The sequence below is a fragment of the Diospyros lotus genome, chromosome 8, assembly GCF_014633365.1.
Source record: "Diospyros lotus cultivar Yz01 chromosome 8, ASM1463336v1, whole genome shotgun sequence".
Taxonomy (NCBI): Eukaryota; Viridiplantae; Streptophyta; class Magnoliopsida; order Ericales; family Ebenaceae; genus Diospyros; species Diospyros lotus.
The window spans coordinates 33,631,343-33,650,578 of NC_068345.1; the positions used below are offsets into that span (position 1 = coordinate 33,631,343).

Below are 19,236 nucleotides of genomic sequence, written 5' to 3' on the forward strand. Positions count from 1 at the left end.
GCCCATTAGATATAATTATGTTTAGTTGAATAATTGTGTAGTTTGTATTGCATCTTGTGAACTATAAATAGCTCACTTGGATGCATTTGTAAAAAAGTTGTTATTATTTGAATCAAAGTTTAGTTTTGTTCTTAGAGTTTCTCTTAGAGAATTGTTCTTATTCTCTCTCTTTTTTTCTCTTGTAATCTTACTTCCTTTCTTTTTTCTTTTAAATTCTTATGTCATTTATCGTTACTTTATTATCCACCGTCTAAATGGCCGATTAATTTCTACCTTTAAATTTCTGCAATTTTAATTCTTGTCTTTTAATTATCCATCGCCTAAATGGCCGGTTAGTTTCTACTATTTTAATTCTTGTCATTTAAATTCTGTTATTTAAATTACGCCATTTAAATTCATGTCAATTAACTTTTAAATGAAAATGAGTAGCTAAATCTAATCTTGGGTTAAGGCAAGGACAGTGTCCAACGCCAATGATTGCCAAAGAAAGCTGCGCTTTAAATGAGTAACATTAATTTAAATTTCAGTATGAGTGTGTTTTAATTATTGGAAAATCACTAGGTTTGGATTGGAGCGTAAGCCTAATTTAGAACTTTCATGTCACGCATGAGAGTTGCTAGAACTGGAAACGCTATCATACCCAAATCCGGATGATTAATTTAGTTGTTTTGTATATTAATTGTATTTGGATTTATGGTAGTTGCTTAAATTAGAATCCCACATATCATGTATGGGGATTGCTTAAACTAGAACTATCATCATCTCTGATTGCATTTAGTAACAAACCCTCATATTTGAAATTAAATTAATGTTACTAACCTTGTCTGCTAAAATTTGGGAAGCAACGGATTGGTGCTGAAATTGTCTTAACTCAAGTGCTATCCAATTTTATATCCTCACATTAAGCATTTATTTCAACTTCTACCTTACTTTATTTTCTAGTATCTGTTATCTAAAAAATCATAAAAAAATCTTGTTACCAATCCATCTAAATGCGTGTGCGTGTGTGACATTCTTTTTCTTTTGCCATAAATAAATCTCTCAGTAGACGACCTGAACTCATCCAGAAAATATAAATTTAAATTTGGACTATAACTGCACTCGTATACTGACGAGTATAAACCTCTCACCTAAATAAACAAAAAAATATAAAATTTTTATTGTGTTTTGTTTTGTATTTTAATTGCAGGATGAGAGTGCAAAATTTGGCTGCACTCTCACTCTGCAATTAAAACACAAAACAAAACACAATAAAAATTTTATATTTTTTTTTTATTTAGGTGAGAGGTTTATACTCGTCAGTGTACGAGTGTAGTTGTAGTCCAAATTTAAATTTATACTTTCTGAATGAGTCCAAATCGTCCACTGAGAGATTTATTTATGGCAAAAGAAAAAGAATGTCACACACGCACACATTTAGATGGATTGGTAACAAGATTTTTTTATGATTTTTTAGATAACAGATACTAAAAAATAAAGTAAGGTGGAAGTTGAAATAAATGCTTAATGTGAGGATATAAAATTGGATAGCACTTGAATTAAGACAATTTCAACACCAACCTGTTGATTCCCAAATTTTAGCAGACAAGATTAGTAACATTAATTTAATTTCAAATATGAGGGTTTGTTACTAAATGCAATTAGAGATTATGATAGTTCTAGTTTAAGCAATCCCCATACATGATATGCGGGATTCTAATTTAAGCAACTACCATAAATCTAATTACAATTAATATACAAAATAACTAAATTAATCATCCGGGTTTGGGTATGATAGCGTTTCCAGTTCTAGTAACTCTCATGCGTGACATGAAAGCTCTAAGTTAGGCTTACGCTCCAATCCAAATCTAGTGATTTTTCAATAATTAAAACACACTTATACTGAAATTTAAATTAATGTTACTCATTTAAAGCGCAGCTTTCTTTGGGAATCATTGGCATTGGACACTGTCCTTGCCTTAATCCAAGATTAGATTTAGCTACTCATTTCCATTTAAAAGTTAATTGACATGAATTTAAATAGCGTAATTTAAATAACAGAATTTAAATGAAAAGAATTAAAATAGTAGAAACTAATCGGTCATTTAGGCGGTGGATAATTAAAAGACAAGAATTAAAATTACAGAAATTTAAATATAGAAATTAACCGGCCATTTAGGCGGTGGATAATAAAGTAACGATAAATGACATAAGAATTTAAAAGAAGAAAGAAATGAAGTAAGATTACAAGAGAAAACAAGAGAGAGAATAAGAGCAATTCTTTAAAAGAAACTCTAAGAACAAAACTAAACTTTGATTCAAGTAATAACAACTTTTTTATAAATGCATCCAAGTGAGTTATTTATAGCCCACAAGATGCAATACAAACCACACAATTATTCAAATAAACATAATTATATCTAATGGGCACTCACAAAACATTCACCTAACTAATGGAAGAAAATTATGTTAGAACGGGAGGTGCTATGGCACACACCAAGAGGGGGGGTGAATTGGCTATTTTAAAAACTTAATTGAACTTGAAAAGCTTTTTAACACAAATTGAGGTTTTGTAACACCCCAATTCCTGGGAGCGTTAACGTAACGTAAGATTTCGGGGATAAATTTTTTTTTCAAACAAAAACCCATCACAAAAACCATTCCCTGAAGATCCCGTTACACCTTCTCAGTATATCAACTATGAACCATTAATAAACTAAGACAGGTTCACCAACACAAATGCGGAAGCTAGATCGAAACCTCAACAGGTCATAACCGAAACCACTTTATTTATATATAAAGTTGCACCAACGTTTACATGACGTTTTCAAAAGTAAATAACATAACTGAAAAGACATAATGTAAACTATCCGCTAATCGCCGTCACTCCTCGACGATTCCTTTCCCTTTTGCACCGCTGCCTTCACCTGGAACGTTTGAATATTCTAGGGACAAAGTCCAAATTAGATGATGAATCATCTAAGTGAGAGTTCAAAACACATTTTTCATGAATAATGGAAGACATGAAATAAACCAATATACCCGGTAAGCCCTAGCTCAAGAGGATTCCCACGCGCTTAACCCTACCACGGGAAAAGAGCAATCTCTCTAAAAGCTATGCCACCACACCGACTCGACGACACGACCACGCAACGCGATTCTAGCTTAAATGGGGCTACCAACGCATCTCACCAGAATACGTTCCCACCTTAAGCATCCAGGAACCACCATACAATCCCAACTCCAAAATTTCACATGGACCACCTAGTCGTCCTAATGTAACTTCCCTAGCCAAACGGTCTGGCACGAAAATCAAGGCGGCTATCCTGACATGCACACCTAGCATTAGATACCCCTATTATTCCATCACACCCTTGGAGAATTACGGCTACACTATCCAGACAACATCCTAGGCTGACATCCCACATGAACAACACAGTATAGACCACCTAGTCGTCCTAGTGCAACTTTCATGACCAAACGGTCTGGCACAGAAACCAATGCGGCTATCCTGACATGCACACCAGCATCAGATACCCCTATTATTCCGTCACGCCCTTGGAGAATTATGGCTACACTATCCAGACAACATCCGAGGCTGACATTCCATACGTACACATAAAACTCAAGACAATGCCACAATTCACAATTCAATGCATCGTATAAACAACATTTATAAAATGCAATGCACAGTTCAAAACGTTTAGGGACAAACCTCCCTCATAAATCCAACCGTCACCGGTTACCATTTTAATGCACAAAATCATTTTGCATGAAATCACCATATGTTCAGATAGAACAAGCACAATAAATCAAGTTTTGGGGGAAAACACTCACAACTTAAAACCAAGTTTTTCGGTAGAACACTCACAATAAATCAAGTTTTGGAGGAGAACCACTCACAACTTAAAACCAAGTTTTTAGGTAGAACACTCACAATAAATCAAGTTTTGGAGGAGAACCACTCACAACTTAAAACCAAGTTTTCAGGTAGAACACTCACAATAAATCAAGTTTTGGAGGAGAACCACTCACAACTTAAAACCAAGTTTTCAGGTAGAACACTCACAATAAATCAAGTTTTGGAGGAGAACCACTCACAACTTAAAACCAAGTTTTCAGGTAGAACACTCACCTTGAACGAAACTCAGAACACCTCGAATCTTGTGCCCAACCTCAATTTTCGTGCAACTCCTCAAGTCTTTTAACCAAACCACCTCCTTACAGGTCCTCACGCGCTGCCTAAATGCTCTACGCGTGTGATGCCTCGCTTATGCTTTAAAAACCCTCTATCCACTAAACCCGAAACACTCTCGTCTAGCACAAATGTATCACAACTTCGAATGAGAGAATCCTTAACCTTGAGCCCCTATTTATATGTTTAGGAAACTTAGCCACCAAGAAATATATATTCTGCAATCATTTTAAATCTTTCAAAATCTTTTCCAATCATTCCAAATCTTCTAATATTTTCTATAATCATTCCAAATCTTTTGATATCTTTTGCAATCATTCCAAAATCTTCTAAGATTCTCTGCAATCATTGTAAATCTTCTATAATCATTCCAAATCTTCTAATATCTTTTGTAATCATTCCAAAATCTTCTAATATCTTTTGTAATCATTCCAAAATCTTCTAAGATTCTCTGCAATCATTGTAAATTTTCTATAATCATTCCAAATCTTCTAATATCTTTTATATAATCATTCCAAAATCTTGTAAGATCTTCTGCAATCATTGTTATCCAAATCAAATCTTTTCTTATTCAATCAAATCTTATACAAATCTTATCCTTAAAGTCATCATGAGTCTTTATTTTATCTCTAACGTCATCATGAGACTTCATCCTTATCTCTAAAGTCATTTATGAAGCTTAAGTATCCCAATAAGTATCCCAATTGGTATCTTACAATTGTATTAAGGATTAGGAATGGTAACCCATTGGTATCCCACGCTCCTCGAGTCAATGAAATGTATTTTGAGGACACGATTAGAAATAATATTAAGTATTATGAATTATTCTGGATATGTGTAACCGCCTGTTTTGAGCTACAACAAGATATTCTGGAAGATAAGAGACATGTTTGGTAAGCTCGAATCATATAGAGATGTAGGTTATGAGTAAATTCTAAGGATTAGGAATGGTAATTAGGACATTTCAATTGGGAGACATTAACAATAGCAGTGATTCAATTATCACGGACCAAATTTCGAGGACGAAATTTATTTAGGGGGGGAGAATATAATACCCGAGAATGATTTGAAGTCATAAATAATATTTGATGAAGGGCATAAATGGACTTTGTGGAAAATAAGACTATAGGGTACAATAACGCAACTTTGGACGATCGAATTAGTCAGAGGGAGTACCCTGGACCCTAGATAGCCAAGGAAAATGGTATAGTATCGACAAGTAATACGAGTTATGATTTTAGGCATCAAAAGAAGTTGGATCGGGAACGGTTCCCGGTACAGCTAAAAAAAGGCAATTGTGATTTAGGCTGAAATACCGAATTATCGTACGGGGCATCCGGGAAGTCAATGAAACCCCGAGAAAGTTCATATTTCGCATATAGAGTAACCCTTCAGTAGTTTTTGGAAGAAACAAAAGGGTTTGTAGCTAAAACGAAGATTCGGGCCTAAGTGCAGTTTTTTTCGAAATTGACAGAGGGAGATCGAAACGATATTTTTTCGAAATTTTAAAGAGAATGTTTTAGGATATTTCAAAGGGTTATAAAGGTCTTTAAAGAGAAGTTAGGTTTTTGAGCCAAGGGAAAAATCGTAATTTTTGAGGTGGGGGTAAAAGTGTAATTTACCTAAAAATTAGGGGCATTAGCGCAATTAGTCCATTTTTCAGGGACTAAAATGCAATTAAAAATTAGCCCAGGGACCATGTTGAAAAGAGTCTAAGTGCAATTATCCAAAAATTCGGTCCAAAGTGTAATTCTTGAAATCTTTTTACTAGGAGCATTTGGGAGATTCAGGAAAAAGCTTCATAAATGACTTTAGAGATAAGGATGAAGTCTCATGATGACGTTAGAGATAAGATAAAGACTCATGATGACTTTAAGGATAAGATTTGTATAAGATTTGATTGGATAAGAAAAGATTTGATTTGGATAACAATGATTGCAGAATATTTTACAGGATTTTGGAATGATTAAATAAAAGATATTAAAAGATTTTGGAATGATTACAAAAGATATTAGAAGATTTGGAATGATTATAGAAGATAGGAATGATTATAGAAGATTTACAATGATTGCAGATAATCTTAGAAGATTTTGGAATGATTACAAAAGATATTAGAAGATTTGGAATGATTATAGAAGATTTACAATGATTGCAGAGAATCTTAGAAGATTTTGGAATGATTGCAAAAAATATCAAAAGATTTGGAATTATTATAGAAAATATTAGAAGATTTGAAATGATTGGAAAAGATTTTGAAAGATTTGAAATGATTGCAGAATATATATTTCTTGGTGGCTAAGTTTCCTAAACATATAAATAGGGACTCAAGGCTAAGGATTCTCTCATTCGAAGTTGTGATACATTTGTGCTAGACGAGAGTGTTTCGGGTTTAGTGGATAGAGGGTTTTTAAAGCATACGCGAGGCATCACACGCGTAGAGCACTTAGGCAGCGCGTGAGGACCTGTAAGGAGGTGATTTGGTTAAAAGACTTGAGGAGTTGCACGAAAATTGAGGTTGGGCACAAGATTCGAGGTGTTCTGAGTTTCGTTCAAGGTGAGTGTTCTACCGAAAAACTTGGTTTTAAGTTGTGAGTGTTTGCCCCCAAAACTTGATTTATTGTGCTTGTTCTATCTGAACATATGGTGATTTCATGCAAAATGGTTTTGTGCATTAAAATGGTAACCGGTGACGGTTGGATTTATGAGGGAGGTTTGTCCCTAAACGTTTTGAACTGTGCATTGCATTTTATAAATGTTGTTTATACGATGCATTGAATTGTGAATTGTGGCATTGTCTTGAGTTTTATGTGTACGTATGGAATGTCAGCCTCGGATGTTGTCTGGATAGTGTAGCCATAATTCTCCAAGGGCGTGACGGAATAATAGGGGTATCTGATGCTGGTGTGCATGTCAGGATAGCCGCCTTGGTTTCCATGCCAGACCGTTTGGTCAGGGAAGTTGCACTAGGACGACTAGGTGGTCCATACTGGGTTGTTCATGTGGGATGTCAGCCTAGGATATTGTCTGGATAGTGTAGCCGTAATTCTCCAAGGGCGTGACGGAATAATAGGGGTATCTGATGCTAGGTGTGCATGTCAGGATAGCCGCCTTGATTTCCGTGCCAGGCCGTTTGGCCAGGGAAGTTGCACTAGGACGACTAGGTGGTCCATGTGAAATTTTGGGATTGGGATTGTATGGTGGTTCCTGGATGCTTAAGGTGGGAACGTATTCTGGTGAGATGCGTTGGCAGCCCCATTTAAGCTAGAATCGCGTCGCGTCGTCGTGTCGTCGAGTCGGTGTGGTGGCATAGCTTTTAGAGAGATTGCTCTTTCCCCATGGTAGGGTTAAGCGCGTGGGAATTCTCTTGAGTTAGGGCTTACCGGGTGTATTGGTTTATTTCATGTCTTGCATTATTCATGAAAAATGTGTTTTGAACTCTCACTTAGATGATTCATCATCTAATTTGGACTTTGTCCCTGGAATATTCAAACGTTCCAGGTGAAGGCAGCGGTGCAAAAGAGAAAGGAATCGTCGAGGAGTGACGGCGATTAACGGATAGTTTACATTATGTCTTTTCAGTTATGTTATTTACTTTTGAAAACGTCATGTAAACGTTGGTGCAACTTTATATATAAATAAAGTGGTTTCGGTTATGACCTGTTGAGGTTTCGATCTAGCTTCCGCATTTGTGTTGGTGAACCTGTCTTGGTTTATTAATGGTTCATAGTTGATATTCTGAGAAGGTGTAACGGGATCTTCGGGGAATGGTTTTTGTGTTGGGTTTTTGTTTGAAAAAAAAAAATTTATCCCCGGAATCTTACGTTACGTTAACGCAGATAATTCCTCAGCCTCTTACGGCTGGTCATGCAAATTATCCATTTAGGTTTCCCAAAAACACAATTTCTCTTACAACAGCCTAACATCCTGACATGTTACTATTTCTCTTACACTATCCATCAAAAGGTACGCAGAGTTAAAGTTCAATGTTATCAATTTTTGTGTGATCATGGCATATGCATTAGTATAAGAATGGGTTGGGAGAATTATTAGTCAAACAAAATGGGTTTTGAGGATATAATTAGAAATGATATTAAGTATTACAAATTATTTTGGGATTTGTGTAACCGCGTGTTCAGAGCTACAACAGGATATTCTGGAAAATAAGTAAGATGCTTGGTAAGCATGGATCGTGTTAGGATGTAAGTTATGAATAATTGTTAAGGATTGGAAATGGTATTTATGATATTTCTATTGGGAGTCATTAGCAATAGCAGTGATTCAATTATCACGGCAAAATTTCGAGGACGAAATTTATTTAAAGGAGGGGAGAATATAATACCCGGGAAATTATTAAGGGTATAAATAATATTTGATGAAGGGCATAAATGGAATTTGCGAAAAAATGAGACTATATAGGGTACACTAACGCAACTTTGGACGACCGAATTAGTCAAAGGAAATACCCTGGACCCTAGATAGCCAAGGAAAATGGTATAGTATCGACAAGTAATACGAGGTATGATTTATGGCACCGAAAGAAATTAGATCGGGAACGGTTCTCGGTACAGCTAAAAAGGCAGCTGTGATTTAGGCTGAAATACCGAATTAATGTAGGGGCAATCGGGAAGTCAATGGAACCCCGAGGAAGTTCATATTTGGTATGTAGAGTAACCCTTCAGTAGTTTTTGGAAGAAACAAAAGGGTTTGTAGCCAAAACGAAGATTCGAGCCTAAGTGCAGTTTTCCGAAATTGATAGAGGGAGGTCGAAACGATATTTTTTCAAAATTTTAAAGAGAATGTTTTAGGATATTTCAAAGAGTTATAAAGGCCTTTAAAGAGAAGTTTAGTTTTTAAGCTAGGGGAAAAATCGTAATTTTTTAGGTTGGGGTAAAAGTGTAATTTACCTAAAAATTAGGGGCATTAGCGTAATTAGTCCATTTTTTTAGGGACTAAAATGTAATTAAAAATTAGTCCGGGGACCATGTTGAAAAGGGTTAAAGTGCAATTATCCAAAAGTTCGGGTCAAAGTGTAATTATTAAAACCTTTTTACTAAAGGTATTTGGAAAATTCAGGAAAAAACCTCATAAATGACTTTAGTGATAAAGATGAAGTTTCATGATGATATTAGAGATAAGATGAAGCCTTATGATGATGTTAGAGATAAGATGAAGGCTCATGATGACTTTAAGGATAAGATTTGATTAGATAAGATAAGATTTGGATAAGATTTAATTGGATAAGATTTTGTTGGATATGATTTGAATAATATTTGATTTGGATAATAATGATTGCAAAAGATATTAGAAGATTTAGAGTGATTGCAGAATCTCTTAGAAGATTTGGTAATGATTATATAATATCTTTGAAGATTTACAATGATTGCAAAAGATATTAGAAGATTTTGAAATGATTGCAAAAGATATTAGAAGATTTGAAATGATTATAGAAAATCTTAGAAGATTTACAATGATTGCAGAAGATCTTTAGAAGATTTGAAATGATTGTAAAAGATTTTGGAAGATTTGAAATGATTGCAGAATATATGTTTCTTGGTGGCTAAGTTTCCAAAAACTATAAATAGGGGTTCATGGCTAAGGATTCTCTCATTCGAAATTATGAGAAGTTCGTGTTAGACAAGAATGCTTCGGGTTTAGTGGATAGAGGGCTTTTTAAGCATACGTGAAGCAACACACGCGCAGAGCACCTGGGCAGTGCGTGAGGACGTGTAAGGAGGTGGTTTGGTTAAAAGACCTGAGGAGTTGCACGAAAATTGAGGTTGGGCACAAGATTCGAGGTGTTCTGAATACGTTCGAAGTGAGTGGTCTGATCCTATCTTTACCTTATCTTGAAAACATGTTGGAAGGTGTGTAGTGGGTTCAGGTGGGCGGTGTTACCCTCTCGAACTTAGGTTACACGCAAATGGGATCAGTTCTAGTGAGCGGTTTTACCCTCCGGAACTTGGGTTGTACTGCGAAAGCATTTCATTTATGTATTTATGTCATCATTTGCATATTGTACATGAGATATATTACATCAACTGTTTTTACTTACAAAAGAGTCGGTGCATGGCGTGTGATTTTTCTATCATCGGGGTATTGATATTCGTGTCAATGTTGTCTTCTGTGTTGGACGGGTTGGGGTCTACTTGAGAAAGGGACAATGTTAATCCAGGTGAACGGGTGTCACACTAGGGCACTCGAGGGAACAATGTTAAACTAGGTGAACGGGTGTCACGACGGTGCACTCGAGGGATTAACATTAGACCAGGTGAACGGGTGTTACAGTGGGGCATTCGAGAGATTAAGTATGTCAGGGGAGTTTCTCAGGTTAGACGTGTCTTGCATATTTACGTTTGTCTGAGTATGCCATGCTCGTGTGTCTCTCATGCATTGTATGAACTGTTTTATGCCGTCACTTAGATGTTTATCATCTAACTTAGGCTATGCCCCTATAACGTTTAATGTTCCAGCCAGGAACTGCTGCGAGGGCAAGGATGTGGCCGATTGAGGGCCAATGGTGCTTAGTTTGTTAAGTCATTGTAACGTTTGGAGGATTTAATATGCATTTCAGGTTGTAAATGAACAGTTGTATAATAGCAATTTTATCATTTGATCTGTATTACGTATTTTGCTATGGAAATACAATGTAAGAACTATGGTGTTTTGGTATTAATGTATCCGCTGCGTTGTATTAAGACTCGTTTAGTTTAAGATTAATGATCTTGATAGTTAAACGGGCAAGGCTGGGGTTCGCGGGGTTTTGTATCTGCATGTGAAGACTGTTCTTGATATACCGCGTGTGTTGAACTTGAAGAAAAAAAAAAGAAATCCCGGGAATACCCTTATAGTGACACGCCTGGCGAGACGGGGTGTTATAAAGTTATCATGAGCCTTCATCTTATCTCTAACGTCATCATGAGACTTCATCCTTATCTCTAAAGTCATTTATGAAGCTTTTTCCTAAATCTCCCAAATGCCCCTAGTAAAAAGATTTCAAGAATTACACTTTGGCCCGAACTTTTGGATAATTGCACTTAGACCCTTTTCAACATGGTCCCAGGCTAATTTTTAATTGCATTTTAGTCCCTGAAAAATAGACTAATTGCGCTAATGCCCCTAATTTTTAGGTAAATTACACTTTTACCCCAACCTCAAAAATTACGATTTTGCCCCTGGCTCAAAAATTGAACTTCTCTTTAAAGACCTTTATAACCCTTTGAAATATCCTAAAACATTCTCTTTAAAATTCTGAAAAAATATCATTTCAATCTCCCTCTATCAATTTCGAAAAAACTGCACTTAAGCCCGAATCTTCGTTTTAGCTACAAACCCTTTTGTTTCTTCCAAAAACTACTGAAGGGTTACTCTATATGCCAAATATGAACTTTCTAGGGGTTCCATTGACTTCCCGGATGCCCCGTACGATAATTTGGTATTTCAGCCTAAATCACAATTACCTTTTTTTAGCTGTACCGGGAACCGTTCCCGATCCAACTTCTTTTGATGCCTAAAATCATAACTCGTATTACTTGTCGATACTATACCATTTTCCTTGGCTATCTAGGGTACAGGGTACTCCCTCTGAATAATTCGATCGTCCAAAGTTGCGTTAGTGTACCCTATAGTCTTATTTTCCACAAAGTCCATTTATGCCCTTCATCAAATATTATTTATGACCTCAAATCATTCTCGGGTATTACAGGTTTTATGAAATAAAACGTGAAGTATATAAAAGTGACAGATGAAAGTTTACAAAAAATAAATATGTGAACCAAGTAAGGAAAAACGAAATGCTTAGAAAGATAAATAGATCAAAGAACACAAGCACAAGAAACACAAGGATTTATAGTGGTTCGGCTTAACCCAAGCCTAATCCACTACCTTAGCTCCTCACTAAGAATTTTACAAACAATCCACTAAAACCCCCTACTTAAACCAAGTAGGTCCTCTAGTCCAAGACTAGGAATTATAACCTCTTGCTTATACAAGCAAGTCCTCTAGCACCTAGCTAAGAAATACAAAACCTCTCACTCAAAATGGGCCCTCTAGCTACACAAGCTAGGAAGCATAGGAAATATAGAATATGAGAGAATCTAAAAGATGAATCTCTTAGTTACAATGTATCTCAAGATTAAACAAGGCTTAAATGAATGCATTAACAATAATAGAACGAAACCTTGGAGAGAAAAGTATAACAATGAAAGCACAGAACACTATAAATACAAATGAATATAAAATGTAAGCTCAAATCAATTCGTTCACGTCCATTAGCCTTCTCTTAGTCATCCATGACTTGTATTTATAAGCTTCCCACAAGATTGAAGAAAAATGAAGTCGTTTGTGACAGTTGGAGAATGAGAAACTAGCCGTTGTAAGTTTCTGTGAAACACACAGTCGACAGAGAAAATGGATTAGTCGACTATTCTATCAAATAAAGCTAAGCATAGTCAACAGACAGAAAATGATAGTCGACTATTTTATAGCACAAAAAATCTCATAGTCGACAGATACAAATGCATAGTCGACAGATGTGAAAATGTAAAGAGAATTTTGAATTTACAGAACAAAAATAGTCGACAGATGAAAAAATAGTCGACAGATGCCTCACATAGTCGACAGATCAAAACAGCATAGTCGACTATCCTTATACATAGTCGACAGCACTAAACAACATAGTCGACTATCTTCTTAGAAAATCTGAAAACTTAACAGATGACATGTAGAAGCACACTTGATTAATACAAAACATCACCACATATTTACATTTCTTTAGTTTAAGTAAATGTCCTCATTTTGTTTAATTTATATTTTACCTTCCATTTATTTTAATATATAAATGTAAATAAGAAAATACCCCCCATTTGGATTCAATAAAAATATCTAAAAAATCAAAATCCATAAGAATAAAAAATTAGAATTTGGATTTTAGTAGGAACTTAGGATTTTGCGATTTTACCACCTCCGAGATATACATTTTCTATTTCTTGAAAAATTCTTTAAAAATCATTTTATTACTAATGAATGTTAACTATTGAATTACCGGGAGTTAGTTTTCTAAAAAGAAAATATTTTCATATATGTCTCCTTATAAGGTGCTAGTCTTCCAGACTTAGAAAAAATATTGAAATGTTCTCAAAATGAGTTTCAAGACATGATGCATGAACTAAAAGATTTTTCATACGATTAAGTTTCAAGCCAAAACCTTTCATGCACGTTTCAAAATATGAAAGCTTATTTTGAAGTATGAGATTAACATAAATGATTTTTCATACTTAAGATTGGATTTTTATCAAACACATATATGTTAAAGATGGTCTTTTGCCTTAGAACAATTTTAGCTCTATGTTAACCAACGACTTCAAACCTAATTTGAAAATCATTTTAAGAGATTCTTTTAAGACTAAATACTTGACTTTGCAAATCTCCAACTAATATAGAAAATCATAAATCTTTTTGGTTTTCATTTTAACAAAGCACTTGAAATTGATTTTTGTTGAAAACCATATACTTGACTCATGACTTAGGGATAAAACAAGATATTGTTTTTCATCATCAAAACTAAACACAAGGGTAGAACATCAAATTAGGTAAAAGATAAAAAATACCAAAAACTTTAGGTGGTAGACTACTCATAAGAATACAAAAGACTTTAGGTGGTAAATCACTTATAAAAAAAATACAAAACAAAGAAAAGTCTTCTACAAATTGGGCTTTGTTGGGCCTTTGATTGGTCTTGGGCCTTTCTTATGTTGGATTCTATTTGATAGTTGGGCCAAGTACACTTGAAACATCCTCTAGACTCCATAGTTTGCCCATGAATTTGAGCAACAATAATGGGTAATCCAACGTCTTCGATTTATGCCCTTAATTAATTGTAGAAGTCAACTTCCTTGCTTCATCCTGTAATAATATGTAATGCAAATAATTATTTATTTTAAGCATAAATATAAATCCAAAATGGGGATATAATTCATTAAGATCTAGGAAATATTGACCTCTCATCAGTGGGTCTATGAGAGAGAGGGAGAGAGAAAAGTAGTGAGTGAAGGCGATGGGCTGGTGATCGCGCGAGTGTATATGTGCTTGTGTGTGTATATGTATGTGCATGTGTGTATATATATGTATGTGTGTGTGTGTGTGTTTGGGGGCGATTGGGAAAGGGGACGACGACGTTGGGGCTGGGTCGAAACGGTGAAGGGGGCGGCGACAACGGGGGGCCTGGGCCAAGAAGGGGTGCAGCGAACGACGGAGGGATGGACGATGACGGTTGGTGGGGCAACGGGGGGGTCAGCGATGGCATGGGTGGGGGCCTGTGAGAGAAAGAGATAGTGAGTGAGAAAGTGGGTGGATGGGTCTGTGAGAGAGAGAAAGAGAGAGGCAGTGAGTGAGGGAGTGAGAGAGAGAGAGAGAGAAAAGTTGGGCGGAAAGTGAAATTTCTCTCCGTCATTGATAAATTTTGAAATTCATCTCCGCCATTCATCTCAAATGTGTCTCTGATTCATTTGAGACATTTTTAGAAACCCTCTTACCTTATTATATAGATATGTACACATTTTGTAAGATTAAATAGATGAAAAATAAATATGAAAGAGCACGCATTGTAAAAAATAATGGGTGCCATCACTGGCAATCATTTTTTTAATTTTTTATTTAGTTAAATTTATCTTAATTAGAATTTAAATTATGTTTTAACTACTGTAGTTTATGAGAAAATGAAATATGCAAGTGAAAAAATAACCATAAATTTTTTTAAAATGTACAGTTATTATGGAAATGAATATATTACAACAATAGATTTATAGTCATGGGAGAAATGTCTTCAATTCTTAGGAATCTTGTAAAATAGAAGATCTTTTAAGGGCACGAGGTGTTTTTCATGTGGATTCTCTAATATCTAAGTTAAATCCATCGGAAGTCAAAAGAGATAACAATGCATTTTGTCTAGTATTTTTTGCATACCTGGAGAGTAGGTGGTCACCCTTATTTATGGAAGTTAAAACTGAAAAATTGGAGAGTATTTGTATCTTTCGAGATCTTTTGTTTCGACTTTTAAGACATCAATTATGAAAATTCGTTGGCATATTTCGACCAAAACTACATTCAAAGGGCATCTAGAAAACTTGTCACTCTTCCATAGACTCTTCCCTTAATGTTTGGATGAGAGTTACTAAGAGGGTCTTCAAGAGATTTATACGAGAGGGTCTCTTGGCCTTTTGTGATTTTTTGTTTTATCCTTTAAACTTCTTTGACCTTATTTAGTTTTCGGATAATTTTTTTTATAAGAAAAAATGTTATTGGTACACCTTTGTGTATACTTTAGACTACATAAAAGTGTATCAATGACAAAAAAGTCCTTCATGAGGCGCGTGAGGCGTATGTGAGGTGAGAGGTATTTTAATCATAATATCCCCTTATATAATTCAAAATGTACAAATGTGTTGTACATCTAGAATGATTCTTTTACAAGTGGGTTGTGATGCAAGATACATCAAGAATTCAAAGGGTATAAACAAGAATTCAAGAATTCTAGGATGATTCTTTTACCCTTGTATATGTTAGTGGTACCACGTCACTATTACATGGTCCCAGAAAGAAATGCTGGGTCTCGTGGCCACGTAGGAAAAGATATCGGGCTTACAACCGCTGTGAGGACTAGAGAGTGGGCCACTTTCAATCTGTTCGATCGGAGCAACAAGACCAAGACAGTCCCAAGCAATTCCAACAACAGTGGACTGCTGGGCCGCCTTCTGTTTGGCTGTCCGAGGTTTGATAAAAACGAAGATGATGATGATGATAACGAAGTGGTTTTCTTTCTTTTGTTGTTGTTTTCGTTTCTGTTTTGACCAGCATCGTCAGTATCTAGAAGAAGCAACGAGATTCTCGAGGAATTCTAGATCCAGATTCCAATTCCAAAGCACCCCCCCGTCCTCGATTGATCTATTCCAAGCATATGGGACTGCATCTGAGAGAGAGAGAGAAAGAGAGAGAGGAGGTTTTAATCGGCTTCCAACTCCACAAAGCAATCAATCCCCTTCTCCAATGTGCTTCTGATCAGATCCTTGTCTTTTTGCTCCCTCCTCAAAAGCAGTGGTGGCATCCCACCTCTCAATCCATCATCATTTGCTTGAAAGATTTTTATATAAACTTAAACTCAAACTCCAATCATAATTGAATCAGTAAAAAAACACTTCTTAATAGATTGGCATTCAGCAATCCAATGTCCATCAAGACTAGAAAATGAAAACAAGAGCCACACCCAATTAGGAAAAGATGTGAACCTATAACTGATGGAATCACATTGCTCGGATCCCACCCCGAAAAATACCAAACTTGCTGAGCAGTTTATTTGTTGTTCCATCCTTCAGCAGCCAAGTGATGTTGTTCTCTTTTTCTTTTCCTCCTTTCTTTTTCCCTTTTCACCCCCACCAGCTCTCTTGCTTGATCATCTTGAATACTAGAACATAATTAATAGTGAATATGTGAAATTCTTAGCACCCATCAAGCGATCGCCACATATACAACTTAATTTATCAAAAGGAAAGAAAGACAAGTCCCAGATTATCACAAGCTTTCTCGTGAACAAAACAGATGAATCGTTAGGAGACAGTTTTGCCTGCATTTTGATGAGAAAAGTCAAGTCCAAATACCGGATGAGAGAGAGAGAGACCAATCTATAAAGAAAAGTTAAGTTGGACCCGTCAAAGCCAATCATTTGAAATGCTTGAGACTCGCATTACTTTTGGAAGACGGCAGCTATATATTGAACCTTGAAGCTTGAGCTATCTATTTATCCATATAATATATGAGGATTATAATTGAACTACACGTATATCGACATAACCGTTTCCTTGGTATTCTGGTTTTCGTATTAGTAGTAGTAGTGTTCCTTAAATTCATTTTGTTTCTTCCCTTTGAAAAAAGCAAAGCAAAGACAAAGCAGATGTTTCCTTCTTCCGATCCCAGTACCCAATGCTCATGAATTCACTTTATTGTTTATTCCAAGCATCTTTTCTTGCCCTTCCCCTGGTCTCCTCCATATATATGTGTGTGTGTGTGTGTGTGTGTGTGTGTGTAAATTAATCCTCCTCGCTATTCTCTATCATCAACTCATCCCAACTTTCTCTCTCTCTGCCACAACTGATATTCCTGCAACAACCCTCCCATCGTCTAACTTGCCGTCCTTGTCTCCTCTCCATTTCTTCATTTGTTCTCCCCAAGCACATCATTCCTCCATGGAGGTAAGTTTTTTGCTTTCTTCTCTTTATATTTTAAGAGCAGTATAGATGAAGTTACTCCTTGCTATATATATATGTACACACCCCTTAAACTAATAATAAGATTGCTCATTTATGATTCGTAGAAGATCACAGATTTTAATTATAGAAATAATATCTTTTTATCAAAACAAACAAATATTACATACAAATACGATTCTAACTTGATCCCTCACAAAATTGAGCGAGTCTTTCTTGTTTGTTTTTTTTTTTTTTTTTTTTTTTTTTTGAGTCTTTCTTGTTAGTCTCTCTACTCTAATTCATGCTTTATATATGATTGGCAGAGTGTGGAACTGAAAGTGGAGATGGTTGGCATACACGAGAAAAGGCTGAGGAAATGCCTGTCCAAATTGAAGGGTATGTACGCATGAATTGATCCTCTCTCACATAATTGCTGCATCAACAGATTTGAATGTGGTGTTGATGAATTAATTACACAACGTACTTGTATATATACAGGGATAGAGAAAGTGGAAGTGGATGCCAACAATCAGAAGGTGGTGGTGACGGGTTACGCACATCGGAACAAGGTGCTGAAAGCAGTGAGGCGAGGTGGTCTCAAAGCCGACTTCTGGTCCGCCCAGAATGAGCTTCTCACTGCATACGCTAGCGCCTCTGCCACTTATGGAAGCTTCAGATTCAACAACTTCGGCTTCTCCTAGACAACGTACCTGAGGTCCGCAGGACATACCAAATTATATAAGTTTTTGGGTTTTTCTTTCGTGTTTTTGGGTTTTTTTTTTTAACAGTTTTTTTAATTTTTTTATTCCCTTCTCCCCCAAAGAGATATCATATAGATGTTCAATGATACATAGAGTGAGTTGGAGTTGATGGAAGACTGTTTTCCGCAGCTTAATTTGTAAGATTTTCCTTGAATCAAGAATACACAATTTTACCTTTTCCTCGTGGTTAGATAATGTGCTAGACTTGGCTCTCACTGCATCATCAACACTAAACAAATTGTTCAAATTTTCAACAAGTTTCGAAGCAATTCCTATGCCAGAGACGAGACACGGTCGCAAGTCTTTAGAATGTTCATCATCCTTAGCTTGGGTTGAAGTTGGACCATATTTATAAACACTACTCAACCAAAATAAAAAAAGCCCTTTTTTGTTGCTAACTTCAACCCATCTTAAATCTGGTGCAAAAATTGAAGGAAATGTAGTTTCTTTCTTTTAACTACTTTTAACACTCTGTAACTTTAATCTTAATTTGTTGAAATCAATTTTATAAATCTTACTATTTTAGACTGCCAATTATTTGAACTTGATAAAATTTTGATACAATTTTATATACTTCAAAACTGAGACTCAATTTCATCAAACTGGATTTATTTGATTTTGTTGTATCATAAAGTCAAAGTTAAGTCCAAATTCACACTCTTAAAATTCGTTCAGATTGAGATATATATATATATATATATATATAAAACCCAAACAAACCTAACACATCCGACACTCCCTCGTAAACCGAATGGTCAACATCAGTACACCAGATGAGGAAATCTTGCATTAGTAGCCAATCGACCAGCCTCAAGCTTCTTTATCTGCATTGCGTGTTTGTTATGAGACCTACTAAATTGTGCTTATTAGACCCCGACCCCAGGGGAGGGCTACCATACCTACCCCGTTACCATGCCATACAAATTTCATGGTTTTGAGATTGACCCCACCGTTGTTGGTTTAGGAATAGTTATTGCCAAAAAAGAAGAGTTTCCGTACAGGGAAGTACGAATTTCAGGTTGATCACAAAGGCACAATTGATATTTCAACATCGCCCCGTCTTCTA

The 19,236-nt window shown here is 35.7% G+C and overlaps 1 protein-coding gene across 1 annotated transcript; it reads left to right on the forward strand.

The window, feature by feature from the left end:
• Positions 1 to 16,989: 16,989 nt before the first annotated feature.
• LOC127808335 (heavy metal-associated isoprenylated plant protein 28-like) lies at positions 16,990 to 18,362 on the forward strand. Its single transcript, XM_052346840.1, has 3 exons — positions 16,990 to 17,412; positions 17,733 to 17,805; positions 17,908 to 18,362. Exons 1-3 carry the CDS (start codon positions 17,407 to 17,409, stop codon positions 18,108 to 18,110), a joined length of 282 nt encoding a protein of 93 aa, XP_052202800.1. The 5' UTR covers positions 16,990 to 17,406; the 3' UTR covers positions 18,111 to 18,362.
• The last annotated feature ends 874 nt before the right edge of the window (positions 18,363 to 19,236 follow it).

Bases quoted from the DNA above. Each gene is read 5' to 3' on its own strand.
- LOC127808335 (XM_052346840.1), top strand. The intron at 17,806-17,907 runs GTATGTACGCAT...GTATATATACAG, and splicing joins ATGCCTGTCCAAATTGAAGG to GGATAGAGAAAGTGGAAGTG.